This window comes from Erpetoichthys calabaricus, chromosome 9 (genome assembly GCF_900747795.2).
Source record: "Erpetoichthys calabaricus chromosome 9, fErpCal1.3, whole genome shotgun sequence".
NCBI classification, from domain to species: Eukaryota; Metazoa; Chordata; class Cladistia; order Polypteriformes; family Polypteridae; genus Erpetoichthys; species Erpetoichthys calabaricus.
In genome coordinates this window covers 11,615,184-11,637,733 of record NC_041402.2, presented here as the reverse complement: position 1 = coordinate 11,637,733, position 22,550 = coordinate 11,615,184, and the positions used below count along the sequence as shown (strand labels likewise).

The 22,550-nt window shown below is 42.5% G+C and overlaps 1 protein-coding gene across 2 annotated transcripts in view; it reads left to right on the top strand.

Annotated features, from left to right (window-relative positions):
• Window positions 1–22,550, top strand: part of LOC114657368 (kinesin-like protein KIF14) — a 206,581-nt gene that overhangs the window by 139,594 nt on the left and 44,437 nt on the right. For both annotated transcript variants that reach the window (XM_028809150.2, XM_028809148.2), the window contains 3 exons: window positions 3,670–3,719; window positions 17,367–17,573; window positions 21,218–21,396. In XM_028809150.2, coding sequence (XP_028664983.2) covers window positions 3,670–3,719; window positions 17,367–17,573; window positions 21,218–21,396 — 436 coding nt within the window. The remainder of the gene's footprint in view (window positions 1–3,669; window positions 3,720–17,366; window positions 17,574–21,217; window positions 21,397–22,550) is intronic.

The window sequence follows — 22,550 nt, the reverse complement described above, 5'->3', positions numbered from 1 at the left end:
GGACCTCAAGCAACGTGGATTCTGTGCCTCTCCTCTCTTCCTCCAGACTCTGGGACCTTGATTTCCAAAGGAAATGCAAAATTTACTTTCATCAGAAAGCAGCAGTCCAGTCCTTTTTGTCTTTAGCCCAGGCGAGACGCTTCTGACGCTGTCTCTTGTTCAAGAGTGGCTTGACACAAGGAATGCGACAGCTGAAACCCATGTCTTGCATACGTCTGTGTGTGGTGGTTGTTGAAGCACTGACTCCAGCTGCAGTCCACTCTTTGTGAATCTCCCCCACATTTTTGAATGGGTTTTGTTTCCCAATCCTCTCCAGGGTGCGGTTATCCCTATTGCTTGTCCACTTTTTTCTACCACATCTTGTCCTTCCCTTCGCCTCTCTATTAATGTCCTTCGACACAGAGCTCTGTGAACAGCCAGCCTCTTTAGCAATGACCTTTTGTGTCTTGTCCTCCTTGTGCAAGGTGTCAATGGTCGTCTTTTGGACAACTGTCAAGTCAGCAGTCTTCCCCATGATTGTGTAGCCTACAGAACTCGACTGAGAGACCATTTAAAGGCTTTTGAGTTAATTAGCTGATTAGAGTGTGGCACCAGGTGTCTTCAATATTGAACCTTTTCACAATATTCGAATTTTCCAAGATACTGAATTTGGGACTTTCATTAGTTGTCAGTTATAATCCTCAACATTAAAAGAAATAAACATTTGAAATACATCAGTCTGTGTGTAATGCATGAATCTAATATATAAGTTTCACTTTTTGAATGGAATTACTGAAATAAATCAACTTTGTCATGATATTCTAATTTTATGACCAGCACCTGTATTACTCTACCAAGACCAAACAGTGTTGCTGTTCATCATAATGACGTTCTGCTGGGTGAATGACGTTTACAGCTGGCACAATCTCTTAAAAATAGCACTATGCAGCGAGTGGACTGTTACAGTGGAATATCTCCGCTTCGAAAGACATCCCGGCAGACATAGCGAGGAGTCGGGGCGCCCTGTGAATTAACATCCCCACAGGTAGGAGATGGACGCAGTTCATGGACAGGAGGCAGAAGCAGAGCTAGCAAGGCTGCAGAGGTGGTAACACAAGCCACCTCTTCCTAGCATATTTCTCACCAACGTAAGATCCCTCAAAAAAGACGGGCAAGTTGAAGCGAATAAGATCATTAAGGACAGTTGCATTCTGCTATTTACCAGAGACCTGGCTTCATTCACTCGTTCCGGATACAGCTATCGAGTTAGCAGGCCGCACAGTACACTGGCAGGACTGGACTGGAGACTCTGGTAAGAGAAAAGGAGATTATGTCTGTAAGTCAACCCCACCTGGTGTACTAACACTCAGATACTCTACACAACAGATGACATTCATGCTTGCTTGCATAAGCGCCATCTGTTTGCTGCATCTTTTTCATTACGTGCACGCCTCGAACATAGAAGCTTTGTTCAAACTCTGAACCATATTTCTATCGAATTTAGCGTTCGAACTCTGGAACGTTTGAAGTACGAGGCACCACTGTACATATAAATGGTTATTTTCTTCACTAAAAGAGGTCTGGTCATTTTTAAATGTGAAAACTCCTAAGTGTGAAAACTTGATGGACTCCATATTCAGTCCATCAAGCCCGTTTTGCTTAGCTCGTTGTCCCAACATCTCATCCAGATCCTTCTTAAAGGTTGTCCAGGTTTCTGCCTCGAGTCCATGTCCATGTTTGTTCTAATTTTATTAAAAGTGGGATCAGATCCTGTAAAGCACGGGTTATCCGCCTTTTTTCATCCCATTTATCATGTGGCATATTTTTGAAAGTTACCCTGACTTTGTTTTGTTCAGTAATATGTCAATCAAATTCATTATGGTAGAGGTATAAACACAAAGGGGGAAATTAAGATATTTTAACATTTTTATTCAAGTTACTTAAGTTTAAGAATTTAAGCTCCAATAACAATAATAATAGCACTTATTTAGAAACTAATGATGAGCAGATACCACTATCCCACAACCAGGGCTCTTTCTGGGCATGTGGCCTCTAGTGGTCGGGGTACATTACTGCAGCCCCATGTAGATTCCTTCCTTTCTTTATTTTGTTTAGAAAAAATTTGTCTGGACTGGACCGGAACACACATATTTATTGTCTGCACTCCGAACAGCGCACACTGTTACCCAGGAATGGCTCTGGAAGACTCAACTTTGTTTAAAATAAATAACAATGTAGACCTACAGAACACTTCCACTCAAAGCAAATGTCCGATTTATATTTTCACATTCTAGTGCTATTCGGTCTTAACGTCTGATGGCCTGCACAGTCCACCAATAACATGAACAGCAGCAATGATGATGCCAACAATAATAATCCCCAAACTCTAGCATAGAAGAGACCGAGATGGTGAAATAAATTTAAATGATCAAAACGGCAACAGGACTTGAGTGAATTGCTAAAAGCTGATTTAATCCAAACTGTAATAGTCTCCCAAACAGACATTCATTAAAACTTTGTCCTCTATTGCTCACCACCATTTGTGGGCGCCCTAAAGCAATTGTCCTTTTATTTTGGAAAGATATTATTTGCATACACAAGCATACGGTATATAGGAATTGTGGGTAAAGGTTCCATCCATCCATCTTCCTTTTTCCAACCCGCTGAATCCGAACACAGGGTCACGGGGGTCTGCTGGAGCCAATCCCAGCCAACACAGGGCACAAGGCAGGAACCAACCCCGGGCAGGGTGCCAACCCACCGCAGGACACATACAAACACACCAAGCACACACACATTAGGGCCAATTTAGAATCGCCAATCCACCTAACCTGCATGTCTTTGGACTGTGGGAGGAAATCCACGCAGACACGGGGAGAACATGCAAACTCCACGCAGGGAGGACCCGGGAAGTGAACCCGGGTCTCCGGTAGCGCTGCTGCCTCGCAGTTAGAAGTTTTCAATGTATTAATTTAAATGACGTGTATGTTGCAGTAATGTCTTAGTTTAAAGAAAAAAATATGTAGAATGCTACCATCATCTAAAAGCACACGTTTGTTTGGTAGTAAAAGAGATAACTATAGAACTCCCAATTACAGTTTTAGCAATAAATTGAACATTTTTTTCACTCAATTTTCTTTAGAGAAGCATTTAAAAGCAATAAATAAAGACTCCTGCTCTAGCCGGATTACTAGTTATTTTCTGAAATGGCGCTCTTTGAATTTTTCTGAGACGGTCTTGTAAATGGAAACTCAACGTTCTCAGACTGTGAATTTGAGGTCCTAAATACTTCACTGTCTCCAGTCCTTTTCTCCAGACCTCACTGTACACGTCGGGCAGTGGTGATTCCTCTCAAAGCAAAGGGGGTGGCGGGGCACCATTTACAACTTTGCCTAGGGCAGCAAAAATCCTAGAACCGGCTCTGCCCACAACGAAACGCAGTCGATGAGCGCACACACACATCAGTGAGACGCTTGGTCTTGCTTTTCACTGATGATTTTGGGTATTCTTGGCGCTGTTGTTGAAAGAGCAAGTCTTGTGTTGTCTTCGAGAACTAATTGAGATCTTCACGACTTTAACTTAGCAAATTTCCCCCTGGTTTTGGGAACCACTGCCGTAAAGGGTTGCTTACTGTTAAGCGTATTTCCGTATAAGTTTAACGACTTTTTTTTTTTTTCTTCTTCTCCACAGGCGCCGAAGCTCTTTGACAAGGAGATATTCAGATAGCTGCTGGGACAAAGGTACTTTGTGAATTCCCTGTTGTCGTGTATGTATAATCAGTGCAGGATTTACGTATAAGCTACACAAGCTATAGCTTAGGGCCCCCGCCTTCTTGGGGGCCCCCAAAACAAATTGTCTGAGTGAGCAATTGTCATATATACTTAAATATACTACAGCATTATTTGTCCCAATCAGGCCCGGCCTTAGGCATAGGCGAAGTAGGCGACCGCCTAGGGCCCCGGATCGACTCCTTGGTCTAATTTTCACGCATTTCACAGAGCTTCCAGGGGGGCTCCACCCCCCTCAGGGGGCCCCTGGACCCCCCTTTCGCCTAGGGCCCCATAATACCTAAGACCGGGCCTGTGTATAATGTAACTCAGTGACTGAATGCTATGGTAATCTCCTGTTCAAATATGTGATTTTGATTCTCTTAACAACTAGCTGAAATACCCAGCGTTGCCCAGGTATTTGTTTTTTAATTGTTTGAGAAAAACATAATAAAACACAAAATTAAAAATAAATTAACAAACAATAAAAACTCACTAATATCCTAGTCTTGCGGTCTTGTATGTATGTTATCATCCAGTTGACCCTCAGAAATGGCCAACTATTTAATTTGAAAAGCAACAGGGGCGCGGTGCTGCTTAAACGTAAAGAATGCTGGCAGTCACCTCCAGTTCACCCTCTGGTGGTCGTTCCAAGTGTCAACTGGATGATAACATGCATACAAGAGTGCAAGATCAAAGAAGGGGGTGGGTTAGGGGTGATTTCACCCTACGGTATTTTTAGTCAACCATTGAGAAACATGAGTACCAAGTTTCATGAAAATCGCTCCAGCCGTTCAGAAGTGATGCTGGAACATACATTCATACACAGATTAACATTTTTATATATATATACTAGGGGGCTTTGCCCCCAGATCGCTTCACTCGCCAACCCCCATGTTTGGTTTTCCAGATACACACTTTTAAGATTTTTTTTTCTTTGAATTGTTGCTATTCCATTAGTTTCACTTTTATTTCAGAACTTCTGTAAAAACAATATTTGGAATCTTTGAGTTCCAATATGCTGAATCTTTTAAATGAGGTCAGTGAGACATGTGTTTAATGACTTTGTACCATAATTCAGGTTAGATTTCTCTGTTTGGAATTTCAGCACAGACAAAACGATCTACATCAGCAGCAGTTAATATTTTTTTTGCAAAGTAACCAATAAATGCATGTGAGATAAACCATGTTTTTGAAATTCTCTGACTTAAATTTTAAAGCCTTACAATATTTACATCTGACATATCACCTGTGTCCATATATTCGATCACTATTCGCCTTTTCATTATTTCTCCGAGTTATAATTTTTTTTTTTTTGTGCTAATGCGATGTTTAATTTCTACGTTGTCCTTTTTATCTGCTTTCATTATCTGTATCTTGCTCTTCATGAGTTTCGTGCCTACGTCTTTTTTTTTTTTTGAGCCTTACGAATTCCACTGCTTTCATAATCTCTAACCTACTGTGCATGTGTGTATCGCAAACATTTGTGAACGTCTTTATGAAGTTCTACTTTGTCTTTTAATTCTGAGCCCAATTGGACGTGCTTTTTTTTTTCAGTTCCACTTGTTCTGGGCTGATGATCACTTTCCTTATTTTCTGAATTTACACCTAGATTATTCTTTCTTTTTTGCTCTTTTTTTCTCTCCGCTTTTGAGTCTCTCTTCTCCCCACTGCTTTCTTCTTGCTTAGTCTTCAATGTTTCATTTATACCGTATTGTCCTTATACGCTTTATATGCACTGAGAACCCTGGATCTGTGTGTGCAACCTTTACACGACTAAGTGTGGTCTTATTTGATATTGGGTGTAAGTAGGGCATGTCTTGCAAGAATCTCATGTTCTACATCATCGCAAGACGGTCCTGGGTCAATCTCTTGGCACAAAGTCTCATGTTTAAGGTCCCTGTGAGACGCTCCGTGGCCATTCTCTTTCGTCTCGCGGGTCTTAAGTGCCTTCCGTGATCTTGTCTCCCATCTTTCTCTCCCAGGATTTTTTTTTTATAATAGAGAGAGAGATAGAGAGATATCGGTAATTCATCAGAATCTCCACCCAGAATCTATTGAAGTCTCTGCAACTAACTTCAACAGGATAGGTGGTCTCCTTTCTCACTGCTTCTTAACATTTCACTCTCCGCATCATGTACTGTATCTATCCATCATTCTTTTCAAAAGCCATCTCCATTCCTTTCTCCCAAGGTGTACTGTAAGAAGGGGCCATCTTAACACATGGGCACACTGGGCAGTTGCCCGGGGGTCCCACGAGTATAGGGGCCTACATTTTTTTCTGATGCCTATGTATGTTTCTGTTTTGCTATCAAAAAGATAGAACAAAGCAAGAGAGAGTAGCCAGAACTGAACTGAAACAGCAGCTGACTGATCACCAGGCGCCTCATGCATAACGGCATGCGTAGAATTCACACTAAAACATGGCGTATGGACAAAAGTGGAAATGTGCGTACGCACAAAATAATCCAGATGCATAAATGTGCATACGCCAACTTCCACGTTCTTCCGCTACATAAATCCCGGTTAGCATGAAAGTAAAGCATGTGCACGCACCTGCTGCCACTCCCCAAACTCCTCCCAGAATTACGCCTCTTTCAATATGCAATTCCGTGAAAAGACAATGGCAAAAGTACAGGGGGGGGGGGGGGGGGGGGAATAGAAGAATTTCAGCGAATAGCAGTGATATAAACAACAAAAGGAAGTTGATCGAGTGACATAACGTGTCGGAAAAACTCGAAAGCTCAAGTTCACAAAGTTGCAAAGTGACCTAAATAAAAAATATTGTTAGATATCAAAGTCGCCGTGAAAAGGCGAGTCGTAGCCCACCGTCTGAGCATCGTATGAAAGCTTATTAGGGTACAGAGAAAAGAAAAAGAAATAGGGACACAGTAGGGAGAAACACTCGATGTCCACTTTAATCTCAATTTCCACTCTAATCACGTAGTTTTTGTCATTAAAGTAGAACATCATAAACTTCATCTTTAAATCGTTTAGTTACGATGGGATTTCAGAAACTAGTAAAGTAGCACTTTTTGTATGCGTTTTTCTATGTGCTCTGTGTGTGAATCACTACATGCTATTAAAATGGGCTTTCTCTTCCTCCAACAGGACACAGAATCCATTACATTAGTGATATTACAGCTCTCTGAGTAATTTTAAATACTGATGTATACTTGATATCATGATGATAGGAGTTAAATCATGTTATTAAACATGAGAACACAGTGGCGCTGTGATAGTGATGAGCTGGCACCCTGTCCAGAGATTGTTCCTGCCTCACGCAAGATGCTTGCTGCGCCGTGTGTGACCATTGATGAAATAGTTTATTGTAGCAGTACTGTGTTTTCAAACATACTAACCCCCAATTCCTGTCCTTTCTCCAAATACCCAATCGCTACACGATCAGCTCTGCTCTATAATAGACGTTAAGCCATCTTTAAGCTTAGAACACCGATTCTTCAAAACTTTTAAGGAACATTGAAATTATCGGTATACAGCATCAAGCACAAGCTGCTTCAGCCATGCTCACAGTCTATTTGAACAACTCTCATACGGCAAACGCTTCACAGCCTTTCCTGTACAGACCTCGCAGTTCACAAACAGTTTCATCCCAAGAACTATAAACGCACTCAATCAGCCCATCAAGTGCTTCTTGTAGAGCTGTTTGTAATTATAAATACAATTACCTTGCGATAGTTATAATATTGCACAACCTGAACCACTTTATAAAGCGCGTATTTACATATGACAACATCATTTTTAAAATGAAATGCAGCAAAATGTTTATTACATTATACAGACAAAATGTTGTTTAATTTTTAACAATATAGATTATTAAATAAGTGATGACATGGTGGCGCAGCGCTAGCTAGTTCACGGATATCTCCTGCCTTGCGCTGTATTATTGCTGGTGCTGACGCGACACTGGAAGGATAGACTGATAGAATAATTAAACATGTACTACGAAGATATTTCAATGTTCCTTAAAAGTTTTGAAGAATCGGCGTTCTAAGCTTACAGATGGCTTAACGTCTATTACAGAGCTGATTGTGTGGTGATTGGGTATTTGGAGAAAGAAAAGTAAGGACAGGAATTGGAGGTTAGTACGTTTGAAAGAGGCAGTACTTCTGTAATAAATTATTTCATCGAAGGTCACACATGGCGCAGCAAGCCTCTTACGTGAGACATGAACAATCACTGCGCCACCGTGTTCCCATGTTTAATAACATGCTTTCATTCCTATCATCATGAAAAAGATATCACGTATACATCTCAGTATTTTAATTATTCAGAGAGCTGTAATATCACGAATGCAATGGATTCTGTGTTCTGTCGGAGAAAGAGAAAGAACAGAAGCACATAGTGATTCACACACACAGAGCACATAGAAGATCAAATACAGAACAAAGCATTTAACGTGCTACTTGAGAAACTAGTAAAATAAACAATTTTAAGATGAAGTTTATGATGTTCTACTTTAATGACAAAATAAACTACGTGATTAAAGTGGAAATTTCGAAATTAAAGTTGACATTTCGTGCTGCTTTTCCCCCACTGTGTGCCTATTTTTTTTCTCTGTACCCTATTAAGCTTTCATATGACACTCAGATGGTCCGCTACGACTCGCTTTTTCACAGCGACTTTGATATGTGACTTCTTTTTTTATTTCGGGTACTGTGCAACTTTGTGAACTTGAGCTTTTGAGTTTCTCTGACACTGTCACTCGATCAACTTTCTTTTGTTGATTATACCACTGTTTAAACCAACAAATAGTACGTTTTTCCTTTGCCTCCACTTGGTATTCGCTGAAATTCTTATATTTTCCCCCATGCTTTTCCCATTGTCTTTTCACAGAAGGCTATTTATATTGATTTGCATGTTCAAAGAGGTGTAATTCTGGGAGGAGTTGGGGCGGGACAGCAGGCGCGTGCATGTGCGTTACTTTTCACGCTGATCGGGATTTATGTAGTGGAAGAACGTGAAAGTTTGCGTGCGCACAGATTCCTGCATCTGGATTTTTCTGTGCGTACGCACATTCCCGCTTTTGTGCTTACGCCATGTTATAGTGTGAGTTCTACGCACGGCGTTATACATGAGGCCCCTGGAGTGGTCAAGTCAACCATTTGGTAGATTCTTAAAAAGAAGGAACACACTGGTGAGCTCCGCAACATCAGAAGGTCTGGAAAACCACATTGGACAACAGTACTGGATGATCACAGAATTCTGTCCTTGGTGAAGAAGAACCCCTTCACAACATTTATCCAAATCAAGACCACTCTCTGGAAGATCTACCTATCGTAGGCAAGCAAGAGAAGACTTCATGAAAGTAAAGACAGAGGATTTACCACAAGGTGCAAACCACTGGTGAACCTCCAGCATAGAAAGGACAGATTAGACATTACCAGAAACCATTTTTTAAAAGCCTGTCCTGTTTTGGAACCATTTTCTTTGGACAAAGGAGTCTAAGATCCATATGTAGAATAGAATGATGGATAGAGAAAAGCATGGAGAAGAGAAGAAATGGCTCCTGATCTGATGAACAGCACATCATCTGTGAGCCATGGTGGAGGCCCGTGTCATGGCCTGATCATGCGTGGCTGCCAATTGAAGTCAGTCAGTGGTATTTATTGATGTGACTGCTGGCAGACGTAGCAGGATGAATTCTGTAGTGTCCAAGGGGGCCAAACTGTCTGCTCAGACTTGGACAAATGTTGCAAAACTGAATGGACAACGCTTAACAGTACAGATGGAGAATGAGCCAAAAACATACTGTGACAGCAAACCAAGAGGCATTGTTCTTCAATGGCCAAGTCAATGAACTGAGCTCAACCCAAATGGACATGCAGTTCACTTACTGAAGACAAAACTGAAGGCAGAAAGTCCAACAAACAAGCAGCACCTGAAGACAGCGGCAGTAAAGGCCTGGCAGAGCATCAGTAAGGTTGAAACAAACACGTGGAGATGGCCGTGGGTTCAGACTTCAGGCAGTCATTGACTGGAAAGGACTTTCAAACAAATGTTGAAAATGAACATTATGTTAATGATTGGCTGTCCAAATACTTTACTTTTGAGCCCCTGAAAATGGGAGGGGGGGACCATGTATTATAATGGCGGTCTCTTCTAAATGGCTCATGTAATGTTTTTGTTGAGTGCCTTAAATTTAAACTGCAAGTCTACATTTCAATCACAAAATGCTTGCTTAATTTCACACCCATTGTGATGATGCACAGAGCCAAAATTATGAAAATCGTTTCACTCTCCAAATACACGTACAGTTAGGTCCATAATTATGTCTGAGATGTATATAATGTGTGTATTTGTAAGGATAATAGATGAATATATGCAAGTGATACAGTATATACACCCAATCACATTATAAATATACCAGTAACGGTGCATTGCTCGATAATGTGCAGTGAATCCACTTGACTTGAGCATTCCTAGTTTTCATTCTTTCTCTGTATGTTTTACCATTCATTTGCTCAGAGGTTGACGCACTTGCTGCTTCCTGAGAAGCTCTTCTTTTCTCTACCTTAGCGGCCCGCTTTGTCTCTTCTTTCGTCTGAATCTTTTCACATTAAAACTGATTAAGTCAGAGTTTGTGTTGTAATTATATTTTCTTTAATTTTTCATTTAAGCTGGCACTTAAGTCTTCAATCTGCCTCAAGAATGATTTAAGATATGAAGGAAGTGACGGCAATGGTAGTAGGGATGAGAACGGCGCCCGTATGCATGCGCCGCATAGCCACCCTGCTGGCCAATGCAGAGAGTTGATTCTACAATTAAATAAAAAGAGTAAATTAAAATAATCATCCTGAAAGTGGACAGTAGACGTCACGTAGTATATGTGTACCAAATTTCAGTTCAAACGGTTTTTGCCCTCCAGGTGACTTACCGTAAAATCCTGGACAGACAAACGGACAGTCACGGTAGCATATTATTATATAAGAAGATATTCTATGTGCCAGAGAAGGACCGGAATCTTGGTGAGGATAAATGACGGATTCTTGCCTGACCAGAAGGCTATAATGGATGGACTGGCTGAACAGACATACCAGGAGCAGTTCACTGTACGCCAAACACCAAGGGGATGGAGCTTTTCAAGGTTGAACCCAATTAAGAAATGCAGCCCTGTCAGGATGTGTGGATACCACCAGAGGGTGTTGCTGGGAAAAGACTGCCCTGGTTTCCTCACATCCCAGAAATACTCCAGATGACCTGGGCATGACACTGGAAGCAGTTTCCTGGTCAAATTTAAGAGAGCCCACCACCTTGCTTAATCGAGTCGGATTATGATGACAGCAGGCAACACTCTATGGGAGGTGAAAGGAGATGATTTGTATTTGTGCATTTTCGCTGGTAATTGTATGAAGGTGGTGTTGAAACCAAATCTTATTAAACCCAGTGTTGTGCCCGTGCGTTTTTATATACTGTATATATAAAGATAGATAGAGAAAAGCCAAGCAAAATGACACCTTTTATTGGTTAACTAGAAAGATTACAATATGCAAGCTTTCGAGGCAACTCAGGCCCCTTCTTCAGGCAAGATCTTACATCTTGCCTGAAGAAGGGGCCTGAGTTGCCTCGAAAGCTTGCATATTGTAATCTTTCTAGTTAACCAATAAAAGGTGTCATTTTGCTTGGCTTTTCTCTACATTCATAATGGCTAACACGGTACAACACCCTAGTACTAAAGATAGATAGATAGAGATTTTTTTTTTGTTCTTTATTTCACCTTATGGGGCGGCACGGTGGCGCAGTGAGTAGCGCTGCTGCCTCGCAGTTGGGAGATCTGGGGACCTGGGTTCGCTTCCCGGGTCCTCCCTGCGTGGAGTTTGCATGTTCTCCCCGTGTCTGCGTGGGTTTCCTCCCACAGTCCAAAGACATGCAGGTTAGGTGGATTGGCGATTCTAAATTGGCCCTAGTGTGTGCTTGGTGTGTTTGTGTGTGTGTGTCCTGCGGTGGGTTGGCACCCTGCCCGGGATTGGTTCCTGCCTTGTGCCCTGTGGTGGCTGGGATTGGCTCCAGCAGACCCCCGTGACCCTGTGTTCGGATTCAGCGGGTTGGACAATGGATGGATGGATTTCACCTTATACAATTTCTCGTATTAGTAATTTGTTAGTTTTCGCATACCCCTTGGGGTCAGAGTGCAGGGTCAGCCATTGTACAACGCCCCTGGAGCAATTGAAGGTTAAGGGTCTTGCTCAAGGGCCCAGCAGAGTAGGATCTCTTTTGGCAATGATGGGGATTCGACGGGATACCAGCACAGATACTTAGCCTCACTGTATACACATATACACACACATATATATACTGTATAATTTTATACTGTATATATACACACACACACTAATTTTATATATTGTGTGTGTGTGTGTGTGTGTATACATACACACACACACACACTCCCCTAATTTTTTATATATACTGTATAATATATATACACACACATACACACACCTGAGGCTAAGGATCTGCACTGGTATCCCGTCGAATATATATTTTGTGTGTGTATATATGTCACACAGATATACAGGGGTGGGTTAAAGGTGGTTTACAGTTGTGCGTATAGTGGGGAACAGCCCGGACACAGACAGACATCGTCTTGTCACCCAACACACGTTTATTTACACTATTTACAAAGTTATTGTGCCACACAACCCACAGACTCCCCCAAAGTCCAGGCCAATACCACAACGCCTTTCCTTCCAGACCTCGTCCTCTTCCACCCGACTCCAGCCTTGAATGAAGGGAGGTGGCCCCTTTTATCCATACCCGGATGTGCTCCAGGTGTGCACCGGCAATCTTCCACCTGGCGGAAGTGCCGGCTGTCTCCCCGGAAGCACTCTGGGTGTTCCCTCTCTTCTTCCACTCAGCACTTCCTGGTGTGGCGGAAATACTGGGGTCCAGGGTCCATCTGGTACGGGGACGCCCCCTGGCGGTGACCACGGGCCCTTACAGGGTTGAGCCTCTAAGCCCTGTACCAGTGGCCCCCAAAGCAACCAGGGTGGTCGCCCCCTTGTGGTCTGGAGGAAGCACAAGCCCTCCTTCGGTCCTCTTTGGCATCCCGGCCGGGCATGAGCCCCGTCCGGATGCCACAGTATATGTAAGTTTATTCTCGTATTATCCATTATTGTATTGTGACATTCTTTTCAGTTAATAAAGGTAATGCTATTGTTGTTAAAGCTATTATAATAATCATAACCTGCCTCTTTTTTTTTTTTAACCCCATATGAACAATTGTTAGCCTACTTTTGCCCACCCTTCTGTGTGTGTGTGTGTATATATGTATGTACAGTATGTGTATGTATGAGTTTGTATATGTATCACTTGCATAAATCTATCTTATGGTTGTGATTAAATGTTGTTTTATTTATTTCATGTCTGGGTTATTTGTGAAAGTACTGTAACATTTATTTCTATAGCACATTTTCATACAAATGATGTGGCTTAAAATGCTTTACAGGATGAAGAAAGAGAAAAAAGACAAAAGAAAATAGAGTAAAAGTAAGGTCCAATGGCCAGGGAGGACTGATAAAACAAAAAAACGCTCCAGACAGCTGGAGAAGAAAAATAAAATCTACAGGGGTTCCGAGACCACCCAGCCCCCTACTGGACATTCTACCTAACATCAATGATCTCAATCAGTCCTCACGGTTTTCAGGCTCCACGTGGAAGAACTTGATGATGAGGGTCATGTGGATGTCTGGCCTTTAATCCATCAATGTAGGAACATCACGGTGCTCTGATCAGGTGGTGGTGGCGCAGATCGCCACCTCAAAAAACCAGAAAAAGAACAGAAGAGAGAGTAGGGTTAATACGGATTGTGGAGATATTATTAAAATGATAATTCAATGCACAGAATTTCAGGGTTGCACTAAAATGAAGCTATAAGAAAGCATTTTTTTTTAGTGATCCACCATATTAGACTGGCAAAGTTCTATTGGTAAGCTGTTCCAGATTTTAGGTGCATAACCACAGCAGAGACAGTGGCAGTGTTAATGTAGATTTTGACCAATTTCTGAACCTTGTTCAAAAATTGTACAGATCTTTCATATTTCTGGCGTCCCAGCCAGAAGGTGAAACAGACACCCCCCCCAAACTCGCCACCACCATTATTCATGTTAATTTGCCATCCCTGGGGGTGGCAAAGTTACGTCACTTTCTTTCCTACACCATGCACAGTGGTGCTGGCCAGCTGCAACAATGGCACCGAAAAATATTTGCCCGTGGCTAGTATACCTATGGCTCGTCATATGACAAGTTATGAGATACCTTCTGTACTTGGTGCCAGACATTTACACTGCCAACCACCTGAGAGGAAATTTATTTTCCAGGATGAGATGAAGCGCTGATACTGTAGCTGACCCCAGTCATCTGATACGGATTTACAGAACAGGCTATCACTTGCAAATAGAACAAGTTATTCTCTAGAACAATAGAGATTTTTTGAGACCATCTTAGCCATTTTGTAACCAGTCTTTTGTGTCCCAGTTTACATGACCAAGTTTAGTTTGGCTTGATATTTATCAGCTTTGGAAGCCTAGTGATACTGACAGAACAATGTACAGTGTGTTTTAGTGAGTCATTCCAGCCCTCCCAATAAAGGTTTTTAATTACTTAAAGGTGAATTGCACAATTCAGATTTGTTCCATTGTGTTAGCTAGAGTACGTGGTGTCCAGTATTTTTTTTGGATTTGCTTACAGTCATGATTTAGCTACTAACGTTTTATTTTTGCAGAAAGGAAATGTCATCACTGGCATCTCTCAAGTAGTGGAGCCTCCATACCATGGTTCTTACACAATATGGCTAAAAAGTAGTACCTAGGGTATTGTACCGTGTTAGCCATTATGGATGTACTGAGAAGTCGAGCAAAATGACAACTTGTATTGGCTAACTAAACAGATTACAATATGCAAGCTTTCGAGGCAACTTTGCCCCCTTCTTCAGGCGAGATGTAAACGAAGGGGCCTGAGTTGCCTCAAAAGCTTGCATATTGTAATCTTCTTCTTTCGGCTGCTCCTGTTAGGGGTTGTCACAGCAAATCATCTTCTTACATATCTTCCTGTCCACTTCACCTTGCTCTGTTACACCCACCACCTGTATGTCTTCTCTCACCACATCCATAAACCTTCTCTTAGGCCTTCCTCTTCCCTGACCGCTGTATCCTTAGTACCCTTCTCTCAGTATACCCCTCATCTCTCTTTTTGCACATGTCCAAACCACCTCTCTGACTTTGTCTCCCAACCGTCCAACTTGAGCTGACCCTCTAATGTCCTCATTTCTAATCCTGTCCATCCTCGTCACACCCAGTGCAAATCTTCACATCTTTAACTCTGCCACCTCCAGCTCTGTCTCCTGCTTTCTGGTCAGTGCCACCATCTCCAACCCATATAACATAGCTGCTCTCACTACCGTCCTTTCACTCTTGCTGATACCCGTCTGTCACAAGTCACTCCTGACACTCTTCTCTATCCACTCCACCCTGCCTGCACTCTTTTTCACCTCTCTTCCACAATCCCCATTACTCTGTACTACTGTTCCTTTTCTGCCTCACTCCACGCTGTCCGTGCAATGAGGCCGCAGAAAGCTTAAACAACTTGGCACATCCACATAAAAACGACAAGGGGTGAGCTTTCTTGAAGGCTTTTACTGGATGTACCTCGTTGTAAACTGAAATATATACACCACTTTCTGTCCCTTGGGTACACTGTTGTTCACTTCATCCAACTCAAACATTGCACACCCAACTTGCGGTGCATATGCACCAACAACATTCATAATCGCACCTCCAATTTCCAGCTTCATAATCATCACTCAGTCTGATACTCTTCACCTCCTAAACACTCTTGACATGCTGTTCCTTCAGAATAACTCCAACCCCATTTCTCCTCCCATCCACACCATGATAGAACAATTTCAATCCACCTCCGATCCACCTGGCCTTACTCCCCTTCCATTTAGTCTCTTGCACACACAATATATCAACCTTCCTTCTCTCCATCATATCTGCTAAGATTCAAAGTTCCTACCCTCAGTTCTACTCTTTACCTTCCTCCTCTCCTTCTGCCTCCGGACACGTCTCTCTCTCCCTTCTTCTTTCGCCAACAGTAGCCCAATTTCCGCCAGCACCCTGTTGGCTAACAGTGCTAGTGGCGGTCGTTGTTAACCCGGGGCTCGACCGATCCGGTATGGAAATTTGTGGTGTTGTCCGCAAATTGATTTGGCAAAAGTTTACACTGGATGCCCTTCCTTATATAACCATCCCCATTTATTCGAGCTTGGGCCTGGCACGAAGAAACACACTGGTTTCTGCATCCCCTGTGGCTGGCATATTGTAACCTTTCTATTTAGACAATAAAAGGTGTCATTTTGCTTGGTCAAAAGTATACAGGTACCCATTCATATTATTGAGCTTGGGTATAGATGTTAACAGGTGTAAATAAATCCATGGGATCTCACATTGGCAGTAAATGGGTCATGGTCAGTAAATGGGACTTTAAACATGGCACTGTAATAAGATGTCACCTTTACCACAAGTCAATATGTGAAGTGTCTGCTCTGGTTGATCTTCCCTGGTCAACTCAAAATGTTGTTGTTGGGAACTGGAATCCTCTGGAGCAACAGCTGAGCCCCAAAGTGGTAGACCACACAAACTTGCTGAGCAGGGCCACCGAGTGCTGAAGTGTGTAGAAATCTGCAATCCTCTGTGGGACCACTCACTTCAATGTTCCAAAATGTCTCTGGAAGAAACATCACCACAGGAACTGTGCCTCAGGAGCTTCATGGCCAAGTAGATGTACACAGATCCACGATCACCATGAACAATGGCAAGTATCCGCTAGATTGATGTAAAGCCATCTGATTGCCAATTTGACTTTGGAGCCGTGGAAGTGAGGAGTTATGCTTCATTATCTGGTGGTCTGATGGTTGAATTTGGGGTTTGGTGGATACCTTCTGGATTGCACTATAACGTTTGATTTAGGAGGGATAATGTCAGGGTTTGTGTATGCCCTGTTGGTTCATGTCCCATTAATGCTAAGGCATACAAAGTAAATTTAGAAAGTGGGGTGGCAGAAGTTTTTGGAAGGCCCTTTTCAGTTCCAGCATGACTGACTGTGGACAAGGCCAGGTCATCAAAGACCTAGAGGAACTCAAATGACCTGCACAGAGCTCTGACCTCGGCTCTACTGAACACCTTTGGAATGAAGTGGAACGCTGATTGTGACCAAAGTCTTCTCGTCCAACATCCGCACCTGACCTCACAAATGCTTTTTTTTTTTTTGGCCAAATGGGCACAAATTCCCACCTCGCACTCCAAATTCTCATGGAAATCCTTCCCAGAAGAGTGGAGGCCTTTATGGCAGAGGGCCGACTCCATATTAATGCACCCGTGGTTTTGGAATGGGATGTCCAAAGAGCTCATATAGGTGTGATGGTCAGGTGTTCACAATCTTGACTATAATGGTACTGTTTTAATTTGTGGTCTTATCATTTAAGTGTAAATGAGACTTTTCTGTCAGGGTGTCAGTTGTGAAGCATTTTTAACCGCTTTTTTAAAAAATAGTTTTCAACCACTTTGTTTTTTTTTTGTTTTTTTTTTTGTGCGTCTGTAGCTTTTCGTGATGTAGGATCTCTCGTTGAGCCCGGATGTGCTGCCGCTTGTAAGCATCTCATTTCTACTGCCTTGGAGGGACTTGAGGTGGCATCTGGCACCAGGCATCTCCTGGATAAACTGCTTCTGGATCTTTGCACCATTGTGGACTCCGTGAAGACTATCACAGAGTCCTACAGAGACCTACATAGGATGTCACATGGAACACGTAAGTAGTGTCTTGACGTCCGCCATTAAATCATTACGCACATGGGGTTTTAGTACTGTAACGGTTTGTAATTATGGTGGATAAAAGTATTGGTTTAAATATTGAGTTATTGTCCAGACACATTTGTATCAAAACGGGGGCTCGGGTCTATGCAGACAACATTAACTCACATTTGTATTTGTCACACAATTATACACTCTGTACAATATGTATTGAAAAGCTTAGTTGCTAATATTTACATTTATTTGCTTATGCAAGCCTTTTAGACAAAGCAGCTTAACTCTTTCAGGGTGGATGTCAAAATTTTGTCAAAATTCAGGGGTAGAGGAAGGGAATCAGCTGCAAACTGCGACTAAACTCTCTTTGCTAGAAGGAAAGTTAGCTTCAATGATTTGACTCGATTCCCTGCATGTGCAGGAGTAGCGAAGAGCAAACCACCTCTAAAATGGCATCGACATCTGGCGAGAGACCAAAGAGAACGGGCAAAGCAAAATAGTACGCACAACGTCATCCACGGAGTATTGTTGAATCGGACTTCACAGACTCGGATGACTTTGATGCAAGTGATCTGGAGTTCGAGATCGAAAACAAAAGTTAGGTACCAGCATCAGCTGAACACGTTCATGTAGCACATGCGCTTATAGCAACGTTCGCCTGGGAAGACCTCCACTCACAATGACGCAAGGTACAAACCTGATTGTGTCGCACTGCGACTGCCGCCGCTGGACCCACGCAACCGCTGCTGCCAGAAACCGTGTATCAACTACAGCATGCACAGCAATAGATGTTTTATGTTGATCTACTGTATGTATGAAACAATTTCAGGAAACTGAGATCTTTGGAAAAAATATTCAGCCCTCATAGAGTTAAGGGCACGTGACGTTACACAACTTTTCCAGCGGACTTCAGTCTTGGCCATCATTTACCTAATCGGCGTTAAAAAGCCGATTGTCTAATGCGAAATACCACCTAATGCCAACCAAAGACCAACTAGTGTACCATTGGCTAAGATACAATTAAACAGGTTTGTTTTTCTCATTAGTCGGAGTGTTGGGCTCTTTGTGTGAGAGTTGAGAACCAATGAGTGTTCGGCTGTCAGTACAATGCATAGAATGTAGCAGCGAGGAGTGTTTTGAACCTCTGTCTGTCTTGTGTTTTATGTCCAAAATCAGAATGGAGACTAGGATGGAGGTTGTGGCTCAATGCACCACAGCTAATAAACCTACACACAGTGCTGGTACAGCACCACCTCCGTCAGGTGACACGGGACCTGTGAACCTCCCAAAAACACAAGAGACGATCTTCTCTTTTAATTATGTAACAAAATGGAAACAAGGCCAAGGCTGTGACTCAATTCACCACAGCTAGTAAACCCACTCACAGTGCCGGTACAGCAGCACCTCCGTCAGGTGACACGGGGCCTGTGAACCTCACAAATAGAAGAGAAGCTCGTCTGCCTGTTTTCTGCAATAAAATAGAATGGGGGTGGAGAAAAGGGAGAGACTGCAGGTGTGAATGCATCACAGTTATTAAACCTACAAACGCCGCCGGTGCAGCACCAACCTCATCGAACTCGCTGTGTCTCACTAATATTGCAGTCTGGGTGAAGAAGCCCATCTCTAGCTCAACTTGACAAAGACGGATCTTCTTGTTCTCCCAGATCACCCGGCTCTTCAGCACCCCATCAGGGTTCAGCTCTGCTTACTATCACTCACTAATGCCCGCCATTGTCCTTTAGGGACAATGTTGCTGTGATTTCTCAATCTTATACAGGTGCTGGTCATAAAATTAGAACATCATGACAAAGTTGATTTATTTCAGTAATTCCATTCAAAAAGTGAAACTTGTATATTAGATTCATTCATTACACACAGACTGATGTATTTCGAATGTTTATTTCTTTTAATGTTGATGATTATAACTGACCACTAATGAAAGTCCCAAAGTCAGTATCTCGGAAAATTAGAATATCAATTAAGACCAATGCAAAAAAAGGATTTTTAGAAATGTTGGCCAACTGAAAGGTATGAACATGAAAAATATGAGCATGTACAGCACTCAATATTTAGTTTGGCCTGGATTACTGCAGCAATGCGGCGTGGCATGGAGTCGATCAGTCTGTGGCACTGCTCAGGTGTTAGGAGAGCCCATGTTGCTCTGATAGTGGCCTTCAGCTCTTCTGAATTGTTGGGTCTGGCGTATTGCATCTTCCTCTTCACAATACCCCATAGATTTTCTATGGGGTTAAGGTCAGGCGAGTTTGCTGGCCAATCAAGAACAGGGATACCATGGTCCTTAAACCAGGTACTGGTAGCTTTGGCACTGTGTGCAGGTACCAGGTCCTTTTGGAAAATAAAATCTGCATCTCCATAAAGTTCGTCAGCAGCAGGAAGCATGAAGTGCTCTAAAACTTCCTGGTAGACGGCTGCGTTGACCTCGGACCTCAGAAAACACAATGGACTAGCACCAGCAGATGACATGGCACCCCAAACCATCACTGACTGTGGAAACTTTACACTGGACCTCACGCAACGTGGATTCTGTGCCTCTCCTCTCTTCCTCCAGACTCTGGGACCTTGATTTCCAAAGGAAATGCAAAATTTACTTTCATCAGAGAACATATCTTTGGCCCACTCAGCAGCAGTCCAAAGGCGAGACGCTTCTGACGCTGTCTCTTGTTCAAGAGTGGCTTGACACAAGGAATGCGACAGCTGAAACCCATGTCTTGCATACGTCTGTGTGTGGTGGTTCTTGAAGCACTGACTTCAGCTGCAGTCCACTCTTTGTGAATCTCCCCCACATTTTTGAATGGGTTTTGTTTCCCAATCCTCTCCAGGGTGCGGTTATCCCTATTGCTTGTCCACTTTTTTCTACCACATCTTGTCCTTCCCTTCGCCTCTCTATTAATGTGCTTGGACACAGAGCTCTGTGAACAACCAGCCTCTTTAGCAATGACCTTTTGTGTCTTGCCCTCCTTGTGCAAGGTGTCAATGGTCGTCTTTTGGACAACTGTCAAGTCAGCAGTCTTCCCCATGATTGTGTAGCCTACAGAACTCGACTGAGAGACCATTTAAAGGCTTTTGAGTTAATTAGCTGATTAGAGTGTGGCACCAGGTGTCTTCAATATTGAACCTTTTCACAATATTCTAATTTTCCGAGATACTTAATTTGGGACTTTCATTAGTTGTCAGTTATAATCATCAACATTAAAAGAAATAAACATTTGAAATACATCAGTCTGTGTGTAATGAATGAATCTAATATACAAGTTTCACATTTTGAATGGAATTACTGAAATAAATCAACTTTGTCATGATATTCTAATTTTATGACCAGCACCTGTACATTCACACAATGCAATATTAAGATCAGACATCATTTGTCAGAGTATTGATCACAACTCCTGGTGCAGGCTTTGGTCTTGTCATGTCTGGATTACTGCAACTCTCTACGGTGTCGCCAAGCCATTCCAGATGATTCAAAATGCAGTGGGCATGTCAGGTGTTCAACCAACCGAGGTGGACACATGTTCCTATTTTCAGATTACTACATAAATGTTTTATATAAAGTAGATGCTATTAAACGTATTCTTAAATACTAACTTTTTTGGGAGTGTTTTATTTTTCATTGTGTCTGTTCTAAAGCAGAGAAAGTTCCAGATCCTAGCATCTACTTGTCAGCTGCGACCAGCGTGTACAGCATGGTGACAACGCTCCAGATCTGCCAGATGCTGATCACTGATGTCTGCGTACAAAAGACCCATTTAAAAATCCTTTCCTCTGAAGTGAAGATGCTGGGGGGAAGCCTGGCATTACTGATTCATGTAGGTATCTGTTGTGAGTTGATTTTTACTGATAGTCAACACGGTATTTATCTGTTAGAATGACAAGTACCATGCACTTTATTACTACAAATGTTGTGATGTGCCATGTGTTGGAATGGCAGAGTCATACCAACTGGATGGGCAAACATACACAGACAAAAATCAGACACTTGTAATTTTATTCTTCTTCTTTCGGCTGCTCCCCTTAGGGGTTGCCACACTGGATCATCTTCTTCCATATCTTTTTGTCCTCTGCATCTTGCTCTGTCACACCCATCACCTGCATGTCCTCTCTCACCACATCCATAAACCTTCTCTTAGGCCTTCCTCTGTTCCCCTTACCTGGCAGCTCTATCCTTAGCATCCTTCTCCCAATATACCCAGCATATAGTATCTCCTCTGCACATGTCCAAACCAACGCAATCTCGCCTCTCTGACTGTCTCCCAACTGTCCAACCTGAGCTGACCCTCTAATGTCCTCATTTCTAATCCTGTCCATCCTCGTCACACCCAATGCAAATCTTAGTATCTTTAACTCTGCCACCTCCAGCTCTGTCTCCTGCTGTCTGGTCAGTGTCGCCGTCTCCAGCCCATATAACACAGCTGGTCTCACTAGCATTTGACTTCCTCATTTCTTGCTGCTAGGATTGCCTGTATACTCAATTTTTTTCTTTTGTTAACCATTCGTGATGAACTTCTTCAGTAAGATTTGGACATAATACGTCTTCTTTTATTGGGAACTTAAAGTGAGGAAAACGTTAAAATTTATATTATAAGAGATCAGAAAATGTCTGTCAAAAGCATTGACACGAATGAGCAGTGCGCAGTTGAATATGGTTGAGAGGAGGGAGTGACTTGAGAAAGTCTCATCTCGTGGCACTTGAAAAAATATCCCAAAAAGTCCTGTCTCGTTGCAGAAGAGATTTTGTACCTTGTTAATATACTTAACCTGAAATGATCATAACCGTATGTGTATATTTGTGCCTTTTTATGTCTGCTGCTGTGTGTCCAGACCTTCCCTGTGAAGGTTTTTTGAAATGCTGGAACACCTTGAACCTTTGTATATACAGTGCATCCGGAAAGTATTCACAGCGCATCACTTTTTCCACATTGTGTTATGTTACAGCCTTATTCCAAAATGGATTCAATTCATT